This window comes from Scatophagus argus, chromosome 6 (assembly GCF_020382885.2).
Source record: "Scatophagus argus isolate fScaArg1 chromosome 6, fScaArg1.pri, whole genome shotgun sequence".
NCBI classification, from domain to species: domain Eukaryota; kingdom Metazoa; phylum Chordata; class Actinopteri; family Scatophagidae; genus Scatophagus; species Scatophagus argus.
The window spans coordinates 21487043-21513180 of record NC_058498.1 but is presented as its reverse complement, the minus strand read 5'-3'; the positions used below and the strand labels follow the sequence as shown (position 1 = coordinate 21513180).

General features: G+C 41.9%; 1 protein-coding gene across 5 annotated transcripts; it reads left to right on the top strand.

The window, feature by feature from the left end:
* The first annotated feature begins 111 nt into the window (after nucleotides 1-111).
* On the top strand, nucleotides 112-25943 carry cep63 (centrosomal protein 63). Of its 5 annotated transcripts, none has more exons than XM_046391492.1 (15): nucleotides 113-567; nucleotides 721-898; nucleotides 1145-1240; nucleotides 2214-2333; nucleotides 2462-2575; nucleotides 2697-2870; nucleotides 4082-4227; nucleotides 4390-4533; nucleotides 4644-4737; nucleotides 4852-5049; nucleotides 5833-5916; nucleotides 6057-6259; nucleotides 6341-6653; nucleotides 6765-6870; nucleotides 25425-25943. In XM_046391492.1, the coding sequence occupies exons 1-15, from the start codon at nucleotides 527-529 to the stop codon at nucleotides 25430-25432; spliced, it is 2019 nt and encodes a 672-aa protein (XP_046247448.1). In that variant the 5' UTR covers nucleotides 113-526; the 3' UTR covers nucleotides 25433-25943. The 5 variants fall into 5 exon arrangements, with proteins under 5 accessions (XP_046247446.1, XP_046247448.1, XP_046247447.1 ...); XM_046391491.1 differs by lacking the exon at nucleotides 25425-25943 and adding an exon at nucleotides 7057-8750; XM_046391489.1 differs by lacking the exon at nucleotides 25425-25943 and having other exon boundaries at nucleotides 125-245; nucleotides 527-567; nucleotides 6765-8750.
* The last annotated feature ends 195 nt before the right edge of the window (nucleotides 25944-26138 follow it).

The following is a 26138-nucleotide window of genomic DNA, read 5'->3' as shown; positions in this document are numbered from 1 at the left end:
TACTAACTAACTAACTGACTATCTAACTAACTAACTAACTAACTAGTTGTCATACCTGGATGTACAGCTTCATCTAACTCAGCGGTCAGTGGACGTACAGCGTGCTGAGGTCACAGGTTGGAGGTGGAGTTACCGCCTTACACCAGGAAATCTATTGTAATAAGTTATCGAATGTCAGGCTGTGAAGTTCAGTTAATGATGTAAACAGAAGTAGTTAGACGCACTAAACTCGCCAACGTTAGCTAGTAAGTCTTGCTTACTGTGTTAGAAACTTTAATAATCTGTCCACTTCATTTAGCCGGAGCTATAATCCCAATTCACGCAGCACCTTTGGCGCCGTTGCAGCTCTGTTTGGTTAGTGAGCTGGTTGCTAACGTAAGCGCCGTCAGAGAGGTTGCGAGGTTCGTCAGCTTACCGGGTGGTTAACTTGGGACGTTCAATTCAGAGTTTAGGGCTTCCACAGAGCTCGTACGGTGTAAGTTATTTACCAGACTTGACAAATATTGACATTGTCACTTCCAACCAGATGGAGTCTTCTCTGGGATCTCTGCAGAATCCTGATTTAAGGTAATTCACACTGTGGCTAAAGCCAGTGACAACAGCAGCAGACAACCAGTGATGATAAGAGCCTACGGGCGATTTCATCCTCTAGATCATATGGCATTTTAACGGCTCTTGCAAACATCGTTATGTTGTGACATTTTGTTTTCTGTCTGACAGCTCTGTCCTGTCATCATGTGAGCCAGAGCTCCAGGAACTGATGAGACAGATTGACATTATGATCAATCATCAGAGGACGGAGTGGGAGGCTGAGACGCAGGCCTTGGAGCTCAGGCTGAAAAGCGGGGAAGAGGAGCTGTTGACTTCCAGGAAGCTCATTGAGCAGAGGGACCTGGAGGTGAAGTAGCAGATCCTTCTTAAAGTTTTATGGTACCGTGTCAACGCAGATAAACGAGTGAGGGTGCATCGTATGAAACACCAGAGAGAGAGATGGAGAGGCATTTGCAGTCATTCACCCTTGCAACTCAATTATGACAGTTTGACCACATGTTCTCCGCGTGGAACATAGAACTGTCACTAAATAAGTGTTATTATGTTGATATGTTTTACCCTCAATACAACAATACCATTTCTTTATCTGTAGATCGGATTGCTCCGCCAGCAGCTGCAAGGAGTCCAGCCTGGTCGACAAGAGTTAGTTACCAAGTATGAGCAACAGCTGCAAAAAGTCAGAGAAGAGGTGAGACACAAGTCACACGCACAGTTAAAAACGAATCGGTAGAACGCTCTTTCATTTGATTGAGTAAGAAAATGTAAGTTGTTTAATTGAGTAGGTAAATTTAAGTTTCGTGTTTTAAAAATCTTTTCAGTGCCTCACATGATTTAGTAGTTTCCACGTTTGTACAATCAAAGTTTAATTTACTTTACTCCTTATGAAAGAGTTTAACTTAGCAAAATGTGAAGCAAAGATGTTTGCAGGCTGAACAACTGTAGATGTTCCTCAAATTAATACGGCTGTCAAAAGTGTCAAAGTATCGGCACTTCACCACCAGTTTAAAACAGTAAAATAGCTGCATCAGTTAGAACAGATCAATCCAATGTTCAACCCAAGCCTGCACTGATGTTAAGTGTCTTACAGATGTCTTTAGTGACTTTTAGCTCTGTGCAGGAAAAAATAATCCTGTTTTGTGTGCCTTGGACATTTTTTTCTTTTTGCTCTGCAATCAAAGGAGGCATTGAGTATTGCTGTTTTATCCTGTTATTATCAGAGTTCAAAATGTTGTTATTGTGGCAATCTCACGGCTTAAGGAACATTAGATTCCATTTGACGTTGATTACCTCATTAACCTCATCAACTTCAACGATTTAATTAAATAAATGCTTGTTCTGAATTAGATGGCAGGAGCTTGTTTCAGACAAGTTGGGACAGGGACACCAAACACTGTGAAAGCTGTTTACTGGTCAAAAACATATCTGAAACAACCCACAGGTAAACAGGTCCACTGTTAACAAGTCAAAGTATCATGATTGGATATGATAGGAGTGTCCTCAAAAGTTTACAAGCAAGGATGGGGTGAGGTTCACCACTTTGTGAAATGCATGACTGTATCAAGCGTATTTCTGCATAGGCTCAAGAACACTTTGTAAAATCGTTTCACACAGTTTTCAAGATGAATGTGAGAATCTTTTCTCACAAACACTTTTCTCTGCAGTTAGATAAATTGAAGAGAAGTTATCACAAGCTTCAGCGCAAACATCTCAGGGAGGCCAGTGGAGGATCAAATACTAAAGAGACAGACCTGTCAGAGGCTCGACTTAATGGAAAGATTGAGGTACAACAACATTAGTGCAATTCCTTTTACATCCTTTTCTCTGCATTATGTTTCCAGTCACTTACAAATTGCCCTTTCCTGCCATCTACTGGTTATGTGAAGGATTATCATCCTCTGTCTGTCTGCAGGAATATCAACAGCTCTCTGCTGAGTGGGAGCAGCAGCGCATCCAGTATCAAAAACAGCTGACAGCACTGGAGACCAAGAATAGTAGCCTGTCTGATGAGCTCACACACATGAAAGTAAAAGCAGATTACTAACCTTATCATGACAGCATAGCAGTGTCAAATGAGGCAGTTTAATGCTGAAGCAAAGCAGAGACAGGTTAATCTTCACATGTATTTTCTGTCATTTGTTTTCCAGGCACAATGGGAAAGGTTGAAAAAGGAGAAGGAACACAGGGAGTGCTGTTTAGAGGTGCAGTGTCTGTGTACCCAGCTGGAGAAGGCCCAGGGCAGCCTGCACTCACAGGAGCTTGAACTGGAACGTCTCCGACCCCTAGAGATGTGGCTTGGACAGTACCGGAGAGAGCAGCAGGTAAGAAAGGTTGGGACTAGTGATGCGTATATCAAGGTTATCCCTGCGGATCCAGCAGGCCAGGTCATAAAAATGGTCATTCTGATTTACAGCAGGTGGATAAAACTACAAAGGAAAGTATTAATGACATTACCTGCACTGTTGCCTCAGCAGCAGAAACAGTAAGTGGGTCTCCTCGTTGAGAGAGGCACTGCCTTACGGTCCAAGGCACACTAGCTTTACTTTATTAATTATTTAAATCACTCAACACGCCAACAGGATCAGTCCGGGTTCATACAGTGAAACTATAAGGAGTACAACAGCCATCCTCCTGATAAATCCTGATCTCCACCCGGGCCGTCTAAAAAATTATTTCAGATGAAAATTGAACTTTATTTCCTCTGTCCTGTCAGGTTTAGAATTACAGCTTTTACTTTGGCTGCTTAAATGTCCCTGTTATTTGCTGCAGTGACATTACTGTGTGCATGGAAATGTTTAAAATTACTGAAAGGAGCCTCTCTGATCATCAAAGTCAATCGTTGAAACTCACACATCAATACAACACACAATGAAGAAATCGTCAGATGTTTTTCCCCTTTGTTGTAACATGTTATCCATCAGTTTCTCCCACTGGCAGTCAGGCACAAATCAAATCAACAGAAACCATTTGAAAACCGCAGTAACCACAGGACTGATGGTAAAATACACTGTTGACAGCTATCAAAATGTTGCAAAGGTTCTCTTTTCACAAGTCTGTCAAACAGATTTTACTTCATTGAGAGGAGAAAACAGTGACCATAAGAATCCTTTGTCTGTATTGCTGTAGTGTGAAGATCTCTATTATACCTTAGTTAAATTAATTACCCAAACTATTCCAGACATAGTCCGTTCTGCTTCCTGTGAGTGCTGCTGTTGATGGAGAAGATTTGTGAAGGAGCAGACAGATTTATGGTCCATAGTTCAGGTCTGCCTGCATCATCAGATATGAGACACTTCTTAATTGCATCCATTCATGTGACTCACGTGCTCACCTTCCAGACTGCAGCCTGGGCCAGCCCGTGTGTTAATCTGGCCCAGTATGCAAGCAACAGGTGCAAAGAGTGATGTTAATAAATATGATAAAAATAAAACTTTCATAAAACATGAAGGGAATGTTAAACGGTAGATTGGTGCTGCAGAGCTGGAGGTCAAAATATCATTTTATCAGCTGAAGGTCCACTGCTGTTTCACAGGTCCTCTCAGAGGAGAGGCAGGAACTCCACGCCACACTGGACTCCCAGGACACATTTGTGCAACGGGCCAGTCTTGAACGCCAGTGGCTTCGCAATGAAGCTGCTAGACTCAAGCAAGTGCTACAAGCTAAAGATCAAGTCATTCGGTGGGTGTGTTTCTTCCTGTAAATAATGTGTTTTCAGCCATCATGTTGTGATGTAGTACAGCAACGGCACACAAGAGGGCATTCTGTACTTCTCAGTGCTTGTGTGTTGTGTGAAAAGAGCTTCAAAGAAGACAATAAAACATTACTGTGTTGTTTTGTCAGCTCTCTGGAGGACTGTCTGGCATCTCAGGGCCGTGCTGGTGTGGAGACCCTCAGACAAGACCTGGAGAAGACCACAGCCAAGCTTCACTCTGCCCAAGCATGTGAGGTTCATCTCAAGGCTGAACTGGCTTGTCTCAAGGACAGGTGACCACTGACCTCTTTGTATGCCCACATTTTGACTGTCTGTACATATAAAGCATCACACTTTGAATTTGTGATGGCTTTCCCTTTTGATGTTTTTATGATTTGCTCAGACATGAAAGGGCGAGTCGACAGAGAGCTGACCAATCAAAGGCAGAAGAACTGAGGAGCATTAAAGCAGATTCCTCTATTACTGAACTGAAAAAGGTCAGAAAACTTTCCCTCACTGGTTATGTTGTGGGAGCTGTGGGTTTTTGATGTAACACACTGTGTTTGTGTAGAGTATCGCCATGTTCTGTCACTTCTGGGTTCTTTGCTCAGCTCAGGGAGGAGCTTCACCGGGCCAAGCAGACTCACAGCGGTGAGGTGGAGGGAATGCGGATGGAGGTGTCAAAGCTGACTACAGAGCTGCACCAGCGCGATGTCACCATCACCACGCTGAACAGCTCTTCATCCAGCATCAGGCAGCAGCTCCACCGTGAGGTGGAGCGAGCAGAGCAGAAGGCTGCTGAGCTTAAAGTAAGCAAATGAACAGGACTGCGTCACTGATTTTAAAACTTGCTTTGGTTTATCCAAATTAAGGAAGCCGTCAGGATGAGAGTCACTCCTCCACTGCTCTTATTGTGCTCTCATCTGGCCCAGTATTCAAACTACACAACTGTGATGTGGAGGCTTGAGGCCTCCTGTGCACATACACTGAGAACTGACTGTTCAGTTAGATAAGAGGCATCTTGTGCCCTTCAGCTAAACTTTGGAAATGAACAATAATTACATATTCATAGTTTGTTTTTTTTTTAAATGAGGGAGAAGGAATAAATGTCATTTTAACAGGATAATTTAACTTTTTTTAAGTGTATCAGTGGCAAATCATTAGAATAGAATAGAATAGAATCAACTTTTATTGGCAGTATATATATATTTATTTTTACATACACACATACTGAATTTTACTACTGCATTTATCCCATCCTTAGTTGAACACACACATGCAACACCCAGCAAGATTAGGGAGAGTAGGGAATATAGAGTATTTTATATACATCTTAAAATGTGTTTGGAAGGATTCTTTAAGTGATAATTTACCACAGCACTCTCAAATAAGGAGAACAACATGTGCGTCTAAACTGTCTCTTATTTAACCTTGCTGCTGCCGCCTTTTAGGTCAATATGTCGATATTCAATTCAGACTTTTGTTAGAGGAGTTACAGAAATGTTACAAGGTCCGGCCTGTCACGCTGGGGCCCAGGCATCTGCTCGAGGCTTCAGTAAAATAAATCACATTTTCTTCTCTGACTTTGTCAGATGACTCAGGCCCAGCTGGAGACTCTACAAACTGAGAACCAGCATCTGAAGGGTCTGCAAAGGCTGGAGTCTCAGTCACCTAAGGTTTGTCTCTTTTGACCTAGCTGTCACGTAGTCATTAGACAGTTTTGCAGACCACAGCAGACAGGATTCTTTTCTTAATTTGGCTTCAGCGCTCGTTTCAAAAAGTGACTCATCTCCCTGAATCACTTTGTTCTGCTCAGAGGGGGGATTCCTCGCTCGTATCCCTGAGGGAGAGTTATGTGTCATCTCTGAGCAGCCTGGAACAAGAGAATCGGCAGCTAAGACAAGAACTTGCTAAGGTGCAGGCCCAACTTCAAGTCTCCAGCCGGACATGTCAAGACAGATATGAGCGAGCTGTGCTCAGTCACGCCATGTCTGACCAACCACAGCCTACACAGGACGGGTACCCAGCACACACACAAGACACACATGCCTAAAAGATCAAGAAAGTGAACCCTTATGCATCTTTTTGTTTTATCTGTAGCAGTGAAGGTACCAGACATCACAAACACAGGGAGGCGGTACAGGTAACGACTCACTCCGAAGGGGAGATCCGGAGGCTCTTCGAGCAGCTGCACACCCTGTCCCATTCTTCTGGAGAGCACTCCTGTAACCAGCCCCAAGACAGCAGGCCTCATTCATCAGCATCCTCCTCCTCCTCCACCTCCAGCAGCACAGAACTCACCAGGAGAAACTCGGTCCCAACCCGAAATTCAAATGAATCTGCTGCTGAAGGACAAAGCTCCAACTCTGAAGATGGAGACAAAACCATACCCTCACCCTCTCCCTCTGCAGTGGTAATTAATCATTTCCCTCTAAATAATCTCCACAGTTATTGTCAATATAATGTTCAACTGTCCTCTTTTTAGCAAACGATCCGAGTGTTGTGTGTTCCTCTTTCCTCCCAGGAGCCCTTGTCAGCGTCACCTGCAGACCGCATGGTGTCACGATTCCTGGAGGAAGAGAACTTGCGGTCCACAGAGCTGCTCCAGAGACTGGACGGCCATATCCAGGGTATGATAGAAAACAATGTCAAGACAGTGTCCAGGTACCTGCCTAGTGGCTCTGGGCCCGGATCTGCCCAGACTTCAGTATAGTGCCTTGGACAGTAGTGCCAAAGACGTTCTTGTACGGGGTGTTGAGTTTGTGTGTGTGCCCGACTTGACTGAACCTAAGAGCCATCTTTTCTTATTTTTACAGAGTTTGCACATTTAGGTTCAGTATCGAGCCGGCAGTGTCGAGCTTTGAGTTCAGCAATTTCATTCCCATGAGCTCTCAACACGTACAGTGCTGTCATGCCACAGCATGTACAGAGGTGTTTTCAAGCCCACTCTGTCCCCACACTGAGGTCAAACATCACCTCAAATTGTCACGTATTTATTTTCATTTGTGCAACAGCAGAATGTCCTTTTCTTGGAGATATGTTTTTCTCCCTTCAGATCAAGCTAATCTTTAAAAACTGCCAAAGGCTGACTGATTGTACATCAGCTCATACTTTGTGTTGAAAGCTGCATTTGAACACACCGCGAAGACTGCAGCTGACAAGCACATTGTACACAATCTGTTCATCCACAGAAGATAACGAAGCCTCAGTGGTCTATCTGTGTGATCCAAAAAACATTGCAGAAAGACGACATCTACAGTGTAAGGACATTCACTTCACTCTTACTTTTGGCAAGAGAAAGAAGCAAATCCTTGCATTCATGAAGCTCAAACCTTTTTATGTTTGTAACATTTGCTTGAAAAATAACTCGTGATTAATTGCAATCAAATTAGTGGCTGCTCTAGTCAGCTGGAGGAAAAAGAAAAAAACAAATAGAGAAGCAACATGACGAGAGAACTGTGTCAAATGCATGAATTAGGTTTCAGTGACGGTGTTCACGATCAATTCAACGTCCTCAGCTGGCTGAGCAGGTGAACGTGCAGGTAGCTCTAAACACACTGCTTTAACTGTGAATTGTGACAGTCAGCAGCTGGAACTCAACTACGGTCATTGGTTCTTTGTTACAGAGGCTCTGATATGTATTGACTGCTCTAAAGAGATCATCCGGATTGTTTGCCAGTTGTTTGAGAAAAGAGAAAGTGATCACCATTTTTACAGTACTGTAAACATACTTTGACGCCCCAGGGTGTTTGATGCTGTGTTCTTTGGCTGGGAAAGACAGAGAACAGAGACTTCTGCTTTATTTGATGACTGATGAGATGCTTTCTGTCAACATTATAAGCAAGCATCTGCATGTGTATCTTTTTATTATCAGACCATAAGTGAAATGTGCCTTTTGACAGACTGCAGTGACCTTAGGAAATTACTGACCGTCCACAGTGCGTTGTGCCCTGCAGTCTGTCAACTTCTTGGTTGTTGAATTCCACCTGTGTTACGCATTGGAGTTCTGACATTAAGTGGACTTGCTCTGCACTAGGATGCTAAATCTTCCAATTCTTCAAGTTGTCTGGAATGCAGCATTGACACAAGCTTTGCATTTACGTCCAGAGAAAAGAATGTTGCTGTGGGCCAAAGAGGTGTCTGTCCTCCCTGCACGTCTGTCATAACTGGGGAAAATACCACATATGTACATGTCTGTCCAGAAGTCCCAGACAGTAGGGAGGGTGAGAAGGCATTTTACACTGTAGCTCCCCACCACCACCACCACCACTACTCACCCTGCAGAGGCCCTCTGGCTTGTCAAGTGCAGGAATGCATGCAGCATGCCAATGCTGTCATGAACCTTCCCCTGCGGCCTGCTTTGTCCTCATCATTAGAAAGCTGTAGGAATGTTAATATCAACCATGTGGGGCACTCGATCTCAGAAGGGCCAGAGGGGAATAGTTATATTTTACTGCTTTTCTAATGAGGGACACACTGATAGAATGGAAATAAAGTGGAAAAAATTCAAGACATCTGTGTTTTTCATTTTTGCTATTATACTATTGCAACAACAATGGAGACGTTCTGCTCAGGAGTCCCCAGCGTCCAGTGTCTTCTCACTTCGGTATTTGGTAGGCTGTGTGACTAGCACTGTAAGCCCCAACAAACAGCCCTGAGGAATTTGGCAAGGCAGACATTCCTCCAGCTCGCTCTGGAGGGAGGTGAAAAGGTTTTTATATGTGGAGATTCTTTGAAGGGGCCTAGAAAAAGGGAGGACAAGTGAGACTGATTCAGGTCCAGCGAGAGTTTGAGCTTCCTTATATATGTAATGATTCATAACAAACATTTGCTTGAGGCAACAAGATGATTGAATTAAAGGCTAAATTGATTAGTTTCCTGAGCTGAATTGACCACATTAGGACAACCATTAAGAGTGCGAAGAGGACACCCTCCCTCTAAACGGATTCTCTTGGTTATTCATCACCCTTTTATGGAGAGGCTTTTTGGCTTCACTTTTTGCTCTAATGATTACATTGTGCTTTCAAAGGTGCATTCCAGAAATACACTTCAGAACTGTAGGTGACTTTCAAGAAACATTCAAAAAACTATATGGTCAAAATTGGACCTGGACCAATATTTGACTTTTAGTGTGATGTACTTGTCAAATGTCCGACACACGGAATCAAACATTTCCCACAATGCATCTTACCAGTGTCTTTAATTAGATTTTCTCTGCTTCGTAAATGCTTAGGCCTTTTTCAGCACAGTTGGTCACTGATTTAGTTTTGATGGACTGATTAATCAATTGCTTGTTGCAGCTGTAGTTTCCATATCAAACTCATGGAAGTTGCATGAATGGAGTCCTGCTCATACGTATATGTATCAAACTCAAAGTTAAGGTGAGCATAGAGACACTTTCTTCAGTTTGTCATTGATTCTAATGTGGGGAAAATACCTGTAAAAATGTTGTAAATATGTCCTCTATGAACACCATTCCACTAACCTTCTCATTCAAGCATTGACATTATTGCTTCATCTCGCTCTACCACAAACAAGCAGCAGAGGGGGCGATTTAAACTCTGCTGCTCTAATGAATCTGCCAAGTCAGATACTGAATCAAACAGTAATTCAGGGGCTTCTATCTGCTGCTTGAAAAATATTTTGCCTGCCCCTATCATGAAACAGAAATGCCTCTGCAGTCCAACTGAATGTCACAAACCAGACATCTCAGAGGTCACAAAGCCAAATGAGTAAGTAAGAGAGTAAATTCGGCAAACTTAGCAAATACTCAGTGGGAAAATTCAAATTATCAACCCATCTTGAAGGAGGGAGATATGGGAGGTATTTGTTCGAGGAATTTCCTTTATCTGTGAGATCATGACTTGTCATGAAAATAAAGAATGAAGATGAATTGTTTGTAGAGGCCTGACTTATCTCTGGAGGATGGCTGACAGGCGATGCAGGTTGGCAGGGAGGTCTTATACGGGGACTGCCAGGAGATTGATGAGCCCGGGGAGTTAAGGATATCTGATTCCCTGAGTGATAATTCATTAAAATCATTCAGCGACCAGTGGCTAACATATTTGGCCCCCGGTTTGTTTTTGTGTGCAAAATATGTTATCATAGTTGCCCAATAAGTGAGAAATGTCTCTTCAATATGATTCATGTTGCTCCTAGGTGATGAACTACTCTACTCACAGGTTGTTGCACTTGGCAGACGTGATAAACATCCTGAACTTCCTTTCCACGATAAGATGACTTTTCCCAGAATTGTTGCAGCCTGCATGCATTCTTTGTTGCACATTTCATGGCAGGGCCTCAGACAACATGCTTGTCATGCTTCGCGTGTGTCCACGTCCCAGTTCTAGCTCCAGACATGTCCCTTGTTTGATGGGAATGTCATTGTTCTTGAGTCCGAGTGCGCTCGGGGAGGGTGGGGTTGAGGGAGTGGGCGCAGGTTGGGGCCGGACTCTTCTCATGCAGTGGGACTCCGGACGTTTACTCCAGGATACATGGAATGCTGCAGAGACAGCGGGGCGTGTTTCTTATCAGCCTACTCGGTGCTCCGTGCCAAGAGAACTGCGCCAGAGAGGCCGAAGGAAAGGACTCATTCCTCTAACACACAATGAGTGTGTGCACGCACACTGATGACCTACTTACACTGTCTGTCTGTGCGCATACTGTAGCATGTGTTCTACAGTGGAGGAAGAAGTTTTGAGATCAAGAAGAAAAAGACCCACCATGATATAAAAATATTCTCCGTTATTGACGCTTTCGGCCAAATCTGGTGGCGTGGTGATGATGCAGTTGATGAAATCTGACCTGATCACACTGTGACCCCCGTCTCTGTTCATGGATGGACTCTTGTGCCAGATGTTAATGGCTTCCATGATCTTTCTCCAGATTCTGTGGGATTTTCATAATCCAATCTTTGCACCTGTTCGCCCAACACATTCCCCCCTCTTTATGGGGCTGGTTTTCAGGGGTTGGGGTCAGCCCCTTCCAGTGAAGGGAAATCTCAATGCTTCAGCATACCAAGACATGTTGGACAATGCTATGCTTCCAACTTTGTGGCAACAGTTTGGTGAAGGCCCTTTTCTATTCCAGCATGACTGTGTCCCAGTGCACAAAGCAAAGTCCATAAAGACATGGCTGGATGAGTTTGGTGTGGAAGAACTTGACTGGCCCACACAGAACCCTGACCTCAACCTCATCCAGCACCTTTGGGATGAACTGGAACAGAGACTGTGACCCAGACCTTCTGGTCCAACATCAGTGTCTGACCTCACAACTGCTCTGCTGCATGAATGAGCAAAAATTCCCACAGAAACACAGAATCTTGTGGAAAGCCTTCCCAGAAGAGTGGAAGCTGTTATAGCTGCAAAGCTGTCTGTGTATTTAGAATGTGGTATCATCAGTACTTTTGTCTATATAATCTGTTTGATGATTAGAGTGAAAATGAAAGAATCACTATATGTGAATGAGTTCTGTAATATATATATATAGTATATATATATTTAACATACTTTGCAACAAGAAAAGCTATTGCATTCATTCTGTATGTTCACACTGTAGCTTTGCTGTGAATTTTACATCTATACACTACTGAGGACTCTCAAGCCAGAGAGTGGGCAATGGTTTCATCTGCATTTTCATTTTATGAAGAGCAGTGAAGAACAAATTCCAAGCACAGCTGCACTGCATTGCACTGAACTGTTCAGGTTGGTCTGACACATGCAGATCAGAACCGTGGCCTAGAGGTCGGAGAAGCGACTTGTGATCGGAGGGTCACCGGTTCGATTCCCCCAGGTGTGGTGGGTGTGATAGAGTGATTAATGCTCCTCCTCCATTAGCTGGCTGATGTGCCCTTGAGCAAAGCACACCCAATTTGATGCACCCACTTGATGCAGCCCACTGCTCCTGTGTGTATTTCACTGCATGTAATTTGCCAGGTGTTGCATGTGTGTTCAACTAAGGATGGGTTAAATGTGAGAGACTATGAAGGCTGTGGCTGGTGCTGCTACTGAGAAAATAATGGCTGCATAGACATAGAAAGAGCAAAAAAGTTGTAATATACTGTTGATTGTTTGAACGTGCATGAGGATGCTGTGCAGACAGATGAGTGGATGATGCTGTGGGGCTGCAGCTAAGATACATTTACACATTTTAAACTAAGGCCATAGGCAGAGGCTGATGATGTAGTGGCAGGCTGGTACTGAGAGAGGTGAAGTCGTGCACAGAAAATCTTACCATGTTTTTAAACAAGGTCAGTTAAGAAAAAAAATTACGATTTTGTTATCTCATGGTATCTGTTGTCCATTTACTATTTTGTTGTGCTTTAAATATTTCTATTTTAATGCATAGAGTAGCTGCAGGTGGAAGGGGCAGGTGCAGGCAGAGGGTAGGACCTCAGCTCGCTAAAGGAGTCTGTGGAAGCTGGAACCATGTCTACAAGATTTGCAGGCCTGCAAAGCTGAAAGTATTTGCCGTATTTCCAGCTGCCTGGTAGAGGTTGCAGATGGTGACTGGATTGGGTTCTGCCTGTAAGAAGTTGCTGGCAGATGCTGCATCTACAGTTGTCAGGCACTCAATAAACATGTTGAAATCTGTAGAATCTAAGCAAGCAGGTATTCACAGGTTGGGGTTACAGCTGCCTATTGGAAGCTGTGTGGAGACACTGGTCTTGCACCTGGCATTATGAATCTTTAACCTGCACATGGAGACAGGAACAGGTGTTCACATCTGGCAAACCTGCACACTGAAGGTGTGACTGTTGCTGACTATAAATGACAGTAGGTGTGTAGGTGTTTCTGTTGAAGTTTTGGTTTACTTAGAGGGAAATAAGTTACTGAATAACTTGAGATGAAGGGTTAAGCTATCTCATTTCTCATTCAGGCTTCTTATAAAAAATAATAAGGCATATTTTAATAATACCTTCACAGACAATGGTCATTGCAATGTGTTGTTGTGCTTTTTCTTGAAACTATTGGAAGCAGAGCATTTGAAAGTAATTCACAGACGAACCAGATCTCTGAATTTGACTTTTCTTGGTGGTGTGTGTGCAGAGGGAATACATGAATGCAGTAGATGCATGAATTGAACATGGCAAGCTGCTTGTCCTTAACTATAATGTCATTGCATCTTAGGTGGGCTGTATCCCAGTGCTCCCCACTCAATTCAGCTTCATCATTAACATTAACTGTTTGTTCCCATTTGGTTAAAGACAACAGACAATCTGTGAATTAATGTTATAGGGCAGATATGACATTCTGTGAGGCTAATGTGTTTACAGAATGAAGTGAAGGAGGAACATACTGAGGACATCTAGTGGACTGAAAGGAAATTACAAGGTCCAAGTTGTGAAGTTCACTGTTGAACTTGAAAAGCAAGTGTAAGAAATTCAATGTCCATGGATTTTTTAGGGTGTTCTTAGGGTGGACCCCCACTGACTTTAAGATGTTGAATAGTTTGTGGTAAGTGCTAACTCCTTGCTAAGAAACCACTAGTTCACCATTGTTATTGTTGTTTCAGGACAGGTGCATACTCATTACGCTAACTGTGGTGATGGCACCGTCGTTTCCCAACTGCTCTGTCGTACGCATCCACACAGGTGTACAGAAACCAGGTGTTTTGAAAAGTCTGCACCTTAGAAGACATTTTCAAAAATCAACTAACTTTGCAAGAGAAACAGAGACCAAAATGTAGAGGACAATATTAAATTGTTTTTATAAATGTCTGTAATCTGGATAAGTTCATTTTGGTGCTCAGGCAGCACTTTTGTTTACAATAATGAGACTTACATACAATAATAAGTGACAATTCCCTCCCTATTCCATGTAATATAACCCATATAACATGGCCATAATATGACCCAAATGCTATAAATTCTCAGAAAATGGAGCATTCACTTGTTGATATTCAACCCAGTCAGAACAGGATTTCTCTGATGGAGTTTCAGCGCCTGCACTTTGATGTTGGTTTCTGTTATGTAAAAACTATTTAGAACATTCCTTGTTCATTCATGGCTAATGAGGGCATCTGTTTGGAACGACTTGTGTAATTAGTTTTCAGATTTCCCCCACAACTACAAACATCCCAGGCAAGCCTCATTTTCTCCATCTCTGTCTTATGCAATGACATGCACAGGTTGGATTGAGTGCCATGATATAATATTAAATATATCAGTGTGGACCAGTCACTTTTGACTGTGGTGGGAAATTATTTTCAATGCTATAAGCTTTTATTTGCATATTGTTGCAGTTGCAACTTTGTCAGTATTATAAACTAAAGTAATATCAGGAATTGCCCCATTTTTACACAAATGTCACATTTCAAATGTAAAGATTATTTGAGATTTTTTTAAAAAATGGGTGCCATTCAGTCTGAGAAAGTTGTGATGTCCTTGATATGGCTATGCCTGAAGAAGAAACGCCTAGCGAAAAAGAAAAAAAAAAACAATGTACAACTGATTATAATCTACGCCACTCAAGCATTCTGGGATACGCTGATGAATTGGTGAGGGGAAGAGGCAGTTTACATTCTTTTAGTCGTACTGACATAAACAGCTGAACATGTTTTGAATTGGATGTCTTTTCAAGAGAAATGGCTGAGGAAGTGACACCCTTTCCTATTTCTAGGTCTAAAACCTCCTTAATTTTTCCATGACACTGTAGAAATGTCATGACTAAACATCTGCAGCAAAGTCTGAAAGTATTTGCATGCTTTGTCATACATTAGATTCCACTCCTTTCTTTACTTTTCTTTTAAATGTGGGCCTTGCAGAGACTGAACACCACAGGTCTTGGTTGTCTATTTCATTGTCGGATCAGTAGTTCCCGACGTAGGTCTCAGAATACTTTGTTTAACACTCAAATCTTTCCTTTTTGGCAAACATCTTGGCTCAGTATGTCACTGGTTCACCTCTTTGTTCCAGACTGCAGTAACAGTTTTGTACAGACATTCATGGTACCCAGAGGATGAATACCGCTGAACTGGTTGATTCTGTACTGCATTCATGGGGTTAGCATTTTTGTTTTTATTGAAATGTCTAAACTATTTTGGCATTAAATCTGACATCCATACCAACCTCATCATGAATTAATAACTTTGATGATTTCTCAAATTGTTGTCTAGTGCTATAATCAAAACTAATGGCATTACCTTTAGTCTCAGCTGTATTGCTTAGCAAGTTAACGTGCTAAACTAAGATGATGATGAGAATTTGAATGATCCTGGACATTGGAACAGCCCTCAGCAGCATTCGATGAGCTTCTGTGCCTAAGTGCAGCCACACTGCTGCGTGTAAGCTGTTAGCATGGCTGTAGACTCAAGCCACCCAGATATAGTACAAATTTTATTTGAATTTCCACAAAATATGCAACAGTAAATGCAAAAATTATGTATATTTCCACTTCTCGGATAGCAGTTTGTTTACAATATTGCTTAAGTGGAAGCCTGAGTGACAAATAAGTCTCATGTTTTACGTACAACACAATTTATTCACTAAGGCGTGTTTAGGCGTGTTAGTCACAGATTGAGAGTTTACATAAGAATAAGTGGATGATAATCCACTTTTACTCTTTCACTCTTTAGTTTCATCTCTAAGGATCTCTAAAAATGTTTCAAATGAAACAACTGAAAACTGCTGCTTACATGCAACATGTGATCAGGGATCACCAGAGGGCCAAACCTGCAGTCTACTTAATATGTACAGATCATAAAGCAATTTGAGGCAAATTTGTGAGTGGTTATACTGAGCTGTATAAAAAAACTGACATGACTTGACTCTGTCTACCTCATGTCTTTTGCTGGTATCTTACTGTGATGAAGCAAAGTGTTAGATCATTTCTAGTAATCACTGATGAGTGTCAGCAAAACACACAGGAAGTGTATTCTTCAGTCTTTACCGATCTGATCATGTGCAGTTGTCTCATGTATCATCAAGAATATATGTTTTCATATCAAGTAAACTAGGTGTCCACAAATCAGATACTATAGTGGATGGTGTAAAAAAATGCATGCTGTGGTTTCTTGAGAGAAAGCCTTTTCATGCCTCGCTACTCTCAGGCAGCTGTTGTCACTTGACAAGGTGGTGGGAGTGGATAACAACAGTGTTATCAAGATAATTCTCACTCAGAAATGACTTTCTTTATCTGTCCATTCCCAGAAAGGTGAAATCATCTCAATACCTTATATTGGCTGTCCCACTCACTAATCCTCTTACGTAACATCTCATACTTCACCTTTCCTCATTTGAAATTCACATGTAATGACATCTAACAAAGCAGTCGGTTTGTAGTAGGGTGCAGCAGCTTGAAATTGCATTCTTCTAGTGCCACTGCCTTATCTGGAATTTCCAAGGCCAATTTAAATGCCTTCTCAGTCAGACTAAAACATTATAGACCCTTAATGGCTTCCCTTCCTTTCATGCTTGAGTCAACTTTGGTGCTCCTGTGTGCTTAAGTCTTTAATTACACAGGCCGTAAAATTGTCAGTGTTGTTGGAGATCACAGAGAAATTTGTCGTCACCTGTGGCGATCACTCTGCAGGGAGACGTCATAAATCAGAAGGCTCTCGCGGCTGCTTCAACAGTGCTGATTCGTCAGACACTTTGAATTTGACTTATTTAGTAGAAGTGACAAAGCTTTAAAATATGCAATGAGAGGCAAAGAACGTGTGGCATCAGTTCAATACTCAAGCAGGATTTGAGTTGTGATGTGTGACTGCTGGGACTGTTTAACCGTAAGACATTTATCTGTGTGATTTATCCAACAGGGATGTGTACATTGCTGTCAGCACAATATGCAAAAGGTTTTGAGGGATTATCCATTTATGTATACAAGCTTTCTGATGAATACATTTTGCTCTCAGGCCTGTGTTGCTTACTGTCTACAAGTGAGCTAAATGTCTCATTCAGCTGGTCACTGGTTCAGGTTCTCTCTTGACCAATGGGGCTTCTGGACTTGTCATAGATGTTTCCTCTTTATCTCTTCTCCTCTGTCCTCACAGTCACAGCCTGTGCATGTCATCAGATCAGACATGTAGTGTCCACTTGACAATGTACTATCAGTGGTCTGCAGGTGTCCTCCCACGCTTTTATCCCACTCACCCCAACTCACATGCTGCATTACTCAGGGTGAATTTGTATGCAAATGTAACTAGCTTCCTGTCCTCTATCTGCTGAGGCCATGGTGGGATTTCCTCATTCCTGACATCTGACCCCCTCCACTCCTCTGTCTCGTTTTTCCCCTTAACTCCACTCTACCATCTGGAAATAGAGGTTATCACAGCAAGCCTGTGGCCTCTTTCTGTTTGTTCATTTTGACCTGTATTTACCAAAGCTCTCTTCTGAGCGTTCTTTCATACACGTCAACAGGTTCTCTTTTTATTTCAAAATATACATGTAGATGCTTTCAATAGCAAGTATGACCAAGAGCAGATTCAGCTATACAATAGAAACAAATACAGTGAGTCTGAGAACAGCAGACAGGTAGTTCCATAGAGTGGGGGCTCTAATAGCAAAAGCCTGATCACTCTTTGTCTCAAACCTGGGAGTTAACCAGCAAGTCCTGACCATGGATCTTAATGGTCGAGGAGATACATACCTGGACTGGTCGCCAGTCAGTCGCAGGACTGACACACAAAGACAGACAACCACACACGCACACACTCACACCTAGGGACAATGTAGAGTAGCCAGTTAACCTAATGTGCATGTTTTTGGGATTGTGGGAGGAAGCCGGAGAAAACCCACACGGACGCACAGAAGGGTCCAGCCTGGGATTCATTGTTGCTGTGAGGCGACAGTGCTAACCACCGCCCCATTGTGCCGCCTCTGATGTAGCTTTATTTAAGTCAATTTCATGAAGGCTTATATGTGAAAGGGGTTACATGTAGTGCATTCTTGGGGGGGGGGGGGGGCGTTTTTCCGGTGGGGTGGGAGGTCAATATCACCATTCAGTATGTGACCGAGACAGGACAGAAAAAGTAATCAACGGGGGCATGTAGATCAGTTTAAATATACAGTTGTGATATGAATGTGTATTTGTTATTTTGAATATAATTCTGGTTGTTCTGTTGTTTTTATTTCACAGATTAATTGTAATATTTTAGGAAAAGACATGTGTAGGTTTAGGTCATAGGTAGATGTTTTTTAGTTTTAAGGAGTCACAAACCAAAATGGTTGGGAACCTTTATTTTCAGTCATCTAGGAAGACTGATGATTGCAACACTCTGCTCCTGGGTCACTGACTTAACATTGCATTAGATGTGTAAATAATATAAAATCCAAATTATTTCAGATTAAATTTTTTAAAGGCCTTCAAAAATGTATTAATTCATTTATTTATTCAGTTTTCCCCCCATATAATTTAATGTTGTTAAATGAGGGTGAAAGAACCACAACAATACACACTGCTCTGTTACCAGTGAAAAATAAACACTTTATTGGTGTCCAGCATTCTGTTGCAGTCAATCATGAATGAAGTTTTGAATGTACACTCTGTGTTCACTTGCGTGCCTGTCCGGAAACACTTTCTCCAGACACCACAGTGAAAATGGCAGCGATCGGCTCCAGAAATCCAAAGAAACATCCGTAATTTTAGAAAGGAATGTCACATTCCTTTGCAGTTGACTGAGCCCAGTCTTCCAGAGTGCCTCCTATCAGGAAGTGCTGCACAATGGGAGCAAATTGCCAGAAACACAAAGTCAGACATTTGGGACAGAGGTGGGGGCAGACAGAGGAAACTGTGTCAGGCACTGCTTTCAGAAACTAGCCTCTGCTACTACACTCAGATTCAGCAATAAATGTGTCCAAGGTCAAATTAAATAGTCAGATATTCTGGAGATAGACCACTGTTTGGAATGGCCTCGTCAGCTTTGAAGCTGTCAGTTGAAGTGTTGTGTTAGTCCACTCCACTGTTAAAGACAATCTGTTGTCCAAATGCAAACAAACAGGTCCCTGTACAAATATCAACTGATCAGTATGCTAATACACGGATTAACGCCATATGGAACATCACTTCCGTCTCTCAAGCACAGAAAGACATTTTTTGCAAATATGAGAATTACATTTTTTGCAGAATTTATAATTCTGCAAAAAAAAAAAAGTAATATTGATCAAACAAAGGTGTTTGGGACCAGTGTTTCTTCTAACTTATGGGCTGAAAACATGCATTTACATACAATTTCATTTTCTTTTTTGTGATGTTATTTCAAGTGCATCTCAGTGATCTAAAATGAATGTTTGGTGCTATCGTGTAACAACAACACTTTCACTTTGGAGACTGTTGGACCACAGAGTAAAGAAAGTGACCGCTTCGGTTTAGCTCAAACAAACAGTAGTAATGTCGTCTGACGTCTGACTGGCGGTGAGATGTTACTGTTGGGTAGGTTTGGTTTATCAAAGATGCTCGTAAAGCAATACAGTACATAAAGTAAGCATTGCGCCGTCTTCATTCAGTTCACGTCTCGGCAATGCAAATCAGCTGACAGTCGTCTACCTGGAAGAGACTTTTTGTTGCTAGTGTGACACAGTAATTCAAGCTATTCTGTGCTGTAAAATTGCATCAGAGAACTTTTTATTGTGTGTGTGTGTGTGTGTAAAAGAAGAATCATACAAAACATTTATTGAACAGTGACTTAATGCCTCTTGCTGCTCGCAGTTTTGACACAAATATCATCCTATACACGACAACTAAATTATATGTTTTTCATGTTTTCTGGTACTGGCAGAAGTTTAAAAGAGGCTTCTGTTTTCCTTCACGATTGGAAATACACAAAATGCTTAATTTACAGACCACTGTTATTCAGTATAAGTAAATTTATTTGTCCAAACAATACTGATTGAGCCTTTAAACGTTATCATATCAATTTTACATTCAGATTTACGAATGACCTTATGCTTATAAACTGAATACATCTTCTATTTTGGTTGTTCTTTGTCCTTATTGTTGCTACCCACCTCACCCCCCTCCAAGTGTTTAGCCTTGCCTTCCAGTGTCAAAGAGATATTTAGCCTCTGTAGCAGAGGTCCACCACCTGCTCTGCTAGGCTTCAAGCAGCAGAGGCATCCATCTCCGCTCAGTGGCTGATGAGCAGACTGGGGGCTCTGCACTCAGCATGGCCCTAGGAGACATCTTTATCTGGCTTGGAAGTGAAGGCTTTGCTCGGCCATCTGCTTCCACTGAGACTGCGCCAGGCCTGTATGGATGGGGAGGGGGCAGGCAAGCACTTACAAGTGTGTGTGTGTAACCTGAGGTCCATTGTTCAGACTTGTTGAGACTGTCATTCTGGATCCACAAATGATGGTGTGGATCAAAATGTGAGAGTTGTTGAGATGAGCAACAGCGTCTGGCCCGTTAAATAGTCTGAACATTTGTTCGCTGCTGTAAGTGAACTGCAGCTGATGTGACGTTAAATGGCTCTTCCACCTGCTTTCAACATAATGGCTTTAGGGGAAAGGGGAGGATTACACTTGAATAGGTCCTCTCAGTGTGTTAAAACAGGTGGGAGATTTATTTTCTACAGAATGCAGCTACATATTTGAAGTTTCTCTCTTTGTATTTTTGATGTGTTGACTGTACGCCTGGTCTGCTCTCTGTTTTGCATACACTGCATTCTTGTCACTGAGGTCCATATGGTGGAGGACTGACAGATGCATCTGCCCCGAAGCTGGAGGGCAGGAGATAGTCTGCGCTGTGCTTTGTTTCCACTAAACATCTGCCCCCTGGCCTGAGGCTCTGTGATAGTCCATTGAACTCCATCTTTTGGTTTAGAAATTAAATCAAAACTTCTCCAAATGTACTCACTGCTTTTACTGTGAAAGTTATTCTTCATCAGCAAAAGTTGTGTTCCTCATGTGTTTGATAAAATGTCTCATCGATTTTAACTTTGTGTGTGCCTCTTCTCGTTGCTCAAAACCTCTTTCAGATAAGTTATTTTCCTGTAAACATTAGGCAGCATTCAAACAGACCACTCTAGCCTTTAAAAGAATGCTCATGTTATCTATTGACACAAGATCAGTGTTGTGAGCCAAACACAAGTTGCTTGTTTTCCTGAAACAGCTATATCGAGCTTGACACCTTCCAGCGCTTGCTGCAACAGTGATGGAGAGGAATGTTTGGGCATCAGCTATTCCAAGTGTTTACACAGCAGCAACGGGTCTTATCACAGAAACATTTTTGGTCTTAGAAGGCCTGTATATCTTGTTTTGGTTTGTAGTGTATTATTACAACAGTCTCCATTATAACTTTAAAAATATCCTCAAATCCCACAGTATCAGTACAGCACATCCAGCCTAAGCTTTAGTGTGTGTGTGTGTTTCATTTTGCTTTGAAGGTGGCTGTCAAAACACTTTGACTACAGTAAAATCTTACAAGAACTCACACAAACAAGGAGTTGGCAGCCTGAAACGTCTTTGTACACCTTGTTATCAGGTATGGTTAATTATAAGAGATTACAACAGACGCCCTGCCACTCATTTTTTACAAATTGCTCTGTTTATACACAACTTAATACTAAGATGTGTCAGTGTGAGATGAAGCCACGTCAAAGCTAGAGTCACTTACTGAATTTGTTCGTAAATTGTCTGGTTTTAGTGTCTTTTGAACAGATAACCTGGAAGTGATCCAGAGCCCTGTGATATATGGTTGCATGTTTGTCGGTGTGGCCATCAGGAGCGCATTCTAAAACAAGTCTGTTTAGGCAAATGAAGGAGCAGGATGTTGTTGTAGCTACAGAATTGATGATCACCTCAGCATTTAGTGTCTGACCCCTGGCTAAAGCAAACGGCCAACCGCCTCCTGGTCAACACCCTACATGTCAATGCTGGACTCATTATTCAGAGCAGTACGCTTTATTTTATCATGCACTGTGTTGCAGTTATGAGCAGGATATGAGTACTGAAGAAAAGCTTTGTGACACAGTGTAATGTAAGCAAATATAAGGGCATGGGACTCAGATTATTACCCAGTGACATTATGGATGATCTCATTTTTAAAACTGTGTATAATCAGTGTTGAACAGCAATGAGATGATGAAAAGTGATTACTTTTTTCATTAACAAATGGTGTGACAGATTAAAATCTGAAATTTGGTGATTACATTCCAGCTACTAAAGGCAGTAGCAGCTGTTTGCCAGGGGTTGATGTTCTTATCTGTGCGCTCAGAGTGCTACAGGTGCAGAGGCAGGTGTGGGAAAGCAGTTAGCCTCCGCTGAGTCGGTAACCTGGGATAAGTTAATGTTAGCTGTTGGTGGTCAGAAAACATCTCCTAAGTGCAGGCTGACATTGTGTAGACAATGTCTTTGTTTCTGTTTCAAGGCACGCTGAATAGAGAAGATGTGATGTTTGTGTGTGGAGGCTCTGGAGTTGTTTATGGGACTCTGACGCGCATGAGCTGAGTAACAAAAGTGACAAGTAATGCTAGTTATTATGGTGTTCAAACTTTTCTGATTTAAAGTTACACGCCTGGATACCAGTTCATAAGCATTAGGCCTATAATTCATCCATTAAGAAACACTTGACAAATCCTTATATCTGCTCATAGTTTATAATGTGCTGTAGTGTGCTATAAAACATTCATTAATTCATTATACACTGCCGGCTGTTCTAAATGGGGGGGATTCAAATGTTAAACCTTGACTACAGGGCTTGAATCCTGTACTCAGTTGCTGTACGTCTTCTCCGCACTCACATTCACCTCTTTAAGCTTGGAAAACCAAATCATATCGAACAATACAGGCTTACAGAGATCTAAAGCAGACGGCGTCACTTTTAACTCTTTTTCTTGTCAACCAGCATCCTAAATGCCGTTTGCTTTCATCTGTTCACAGATCTGTTGAAAATACTGCAATGCTTGAATTCCAGGTTGTCACTACGTTGTTGTTCTGTACCGTGACAAATCCGACTGACTTCAGTGAATCAAATCCAGTTATATTTAGGTGAACTGAGGGAATTGAGAATTGAGTAGAACCACTGACGCCACGAGCTCACAGGGCAGTCAAGAAAATATGTGTCCTTGTCTTATCTGTAAACAGCATCACCCTCAGATGTAGTCCTGTTTAGAGTTCCTCACTGGTTCATCGTGACTTGTTTACTTTTATGGTTAAGTGAGGAATTTCTCGTGTCACCAGGTGCGAAGGACCCTTTCTGGGGTGACCTGAAACAAGTCAGACTTGCGTAAATGTTGTTCACCTACAGTTGTTTCACAGTGCTCAAATATGGTTGCTGATGTTTGCTGACAAGTTGCAGTCTGTGGCATGTCTTCTGCTTTCAGGAAACAGACATTAATCCTACATAGAAATGCTTCACAACATTAGGATGTCACTTTGATCGATGTATTCGCATGTTTAATTCTTCTCAAATGAAATTCTATGACCTTCAAAAACTGCTGACAATCATAATAACTTCGGCGAAGAAAATCACATGTGTTCTTCCTCTGCATACTTATCTCACTTTATCACCATAAGCCCTCCTGTCGTCCCCAGTGAAACAGCAGAGTGGAGGCTCGGTCAGACCCCATGCACATGGTAATGTGAGGAATGTGGCCATTTCCTCCTTTGCAGGAAAACAAAAGGAGCTGCTGAAGCGCCTAGCTTGTCCCACCTCACATAACAAGCCTGCTGCTCCCAGATCACAGTCTGTATTGTGTTAGCCCAGTCAGCCTAAACCTCGCCATTAACAGGTTCAAATGGCTGATCCTAAATATCACTCCTGTTGCTTTCCAACTTTGATGTAAGAAAGCTGAAAGTTGCTAACATATGTGCTAACACAGTGACAAACATGGTGTAAAATGTGCTGTTTTGAGTCTTCAGTTCAGTGTTTGACTTGCTTCACTTAGGAAAGCATGTACTTTACCAACCAGCTGTTCAGAAACAAACTGCTGATCATACCTGCCTCCCCTGAGAATCTGTCACCTGTGCAGAACGACTCTCAACAGAGAGATAAGCACAAGCTGCTAATGCTGACCATTTTCTTTTTGCGCTGCTTTAAATTAGGAGCAGGCAACATTAGGAGGCTCACTTCTACGATCGGGGACTGCTGTGATTCAAAGAATATATTTCTGACAATTTTGGGAATTATGCTGATTCGCATTCTTTCTAAAACTTAAATGAAAACGTTCCTATTTCATGTATGTTTGCAAAATATATATATAATATATAATAAAATAAGCAGCTGATTAGCTTAAATACTGCTGTTAGGTACTGGACATACTTTAAAAGGTAATTTAGCCGAATAAACAGTTGACAAGGTACTCTCTTTGTGCCATGTTATGCTCCGGTCTGATTAACTCTCTCCAGTAATTAACCTGTGGTTGGAAATGATGTGTTAACAGAACAACAGGAACTGATTTTAATATTTGCGTAATGTGTTTGGGTGAAATACGCTTGAGTAATGCTAGTTCTCACTAAATGTGATGAGGATTAATTTTCCAGGGAAAGCGTTCACGTAGTTTGACTTCAAGTTTGGTGTGGCTGACATTGACAGGAGTCAGTCAGATGTGACATGTACCAGCATGTTTAGCACTGACTCATCGTGTGTGTTAGCTTTGGTGTCTGTGTGCAAAAAGAATCAAAAGGAATCAAAATCATGTTGACCGCAATAGACAGACCCTGTGTTTTGACAGTTTTCCACTGTGAAAATCGCAGGCTACATATGAAGCTACAGGGAGTAGCTGGTTAGCTTTGATTAGCATAGAATAGATTATAAACTGAAAGCAAAGATTTAGACTCTCTTAGCAAAGACTTGAAGCAAGAGGGAAACAGCTATAGCCTTATAGCCTGGCTCTGTCCAGAACTTGAAGTTATTAACACATTATTTCTCCTTTGGTCAATCTTTACAAAAAATCAAAGAGTGAAAATTTTAAGGTGTGGTTTCACAGGAGTTTATATGCTAAATTATTCCTTGGTGGCCCTGGCCAAAGAAGATTATAGCCTCCAAAGTCACCATTTGTGGTTTAGTTGTGTTTTAGTACAGATTAAGCAAACAAGATGGTACTTTGTGTAATTGATGAGCTTGAAATCCTGATAAGTAAATGTTTCTTTCACCTTTGAACAGACCTGTTTAAGCCACAGATTGATAAGTCTGTGGCCTAACATAGAAGGAGATGAGTTATACAGCTCTCGTTTTGTACTTGTGCTTGCTCTTTGAATGACTATGCAGAAAGTTTGAAGTTAATAACTTTTGCGGTGTTTCTCATTCAGGTAATTGAAAATTGCAAGTCACTGTCTGAGGAAATGAACAACATGAGGTGGTAACAGTGAAGGAGGGTAGCACCCTCAGACTGCTGCCGCATCCCCGTGATGAAGGAGCTCAGTGGTCGCCATTTTGACAGCGATGATGATGTTATTGCTGATGTGGACCACTTAGACGAGATCTGACTTCTACTACTACTAAGAAGGGACTGATATGCTTTGTGACTGCCGGACTAAGTGTGTGAATGTAAGATGTGACTATTGAAAAACATATGTTCTAGAATTTCTACACTTAGCTCCTTTTACCTTAGGCCATACAGACAGATATGAGAGGATATTGAGTTTTCATTGAATCTCACCAAGAAAACAAATGAGCTTATTTTCCAAAATGCCAAACTAATCCTTTAGCGACCTGCTGCTCTACATTAAAATCCTTGCAACGTGGTACGTACAGAGCAACGACACATTGTAAGGTATTATGAACGCACTGCTTATTGTGTTGACAGAGATGAATCCAGAAATGTCAAAGCCTGCTGATTCTTATCAGTTGTTTAAGTTATCAGCATTCTTCAGCAACCGTTGGACCTCAACTGCCATGCAAATCAGCAGGTGGATGTTTGACTGTGAGTGTTAGGCATAACCTGCAGTTTGTCTGCTGATTAACAAGAGGAGACTTGTTTAGACCCCACAGCCGACACCACCACATTGGGATGATCCTTTTCA

What these genes read in the sequence shown, in the direction of transcription:
- cep63 (XM_046391488.1), top strand. Translation starts at nt 527, where the DNA reads ATGGAGTCTTCTCTGGGATCTCTGCAGAATCCTGATTTAAG. An exon ending in TGCAAAAAGTCAGAGAAGAG is followed by an intron (nt 1,241 to 2,213) that starts GTGAGACACAAG and finishes TTTTCTCTGCAG; the next exon opens with TTAGATAAATTGAAGAGAAG. An exon ending in GCTAAAGATCAAGTCATTCG is followed by an intron (nt 4,228 to 4,389) that starts GTGGGTGTGTTT and finishes TTGTTTTGTCAG; the next exon opens with CTCTCTGGAGGACTGTCTGG.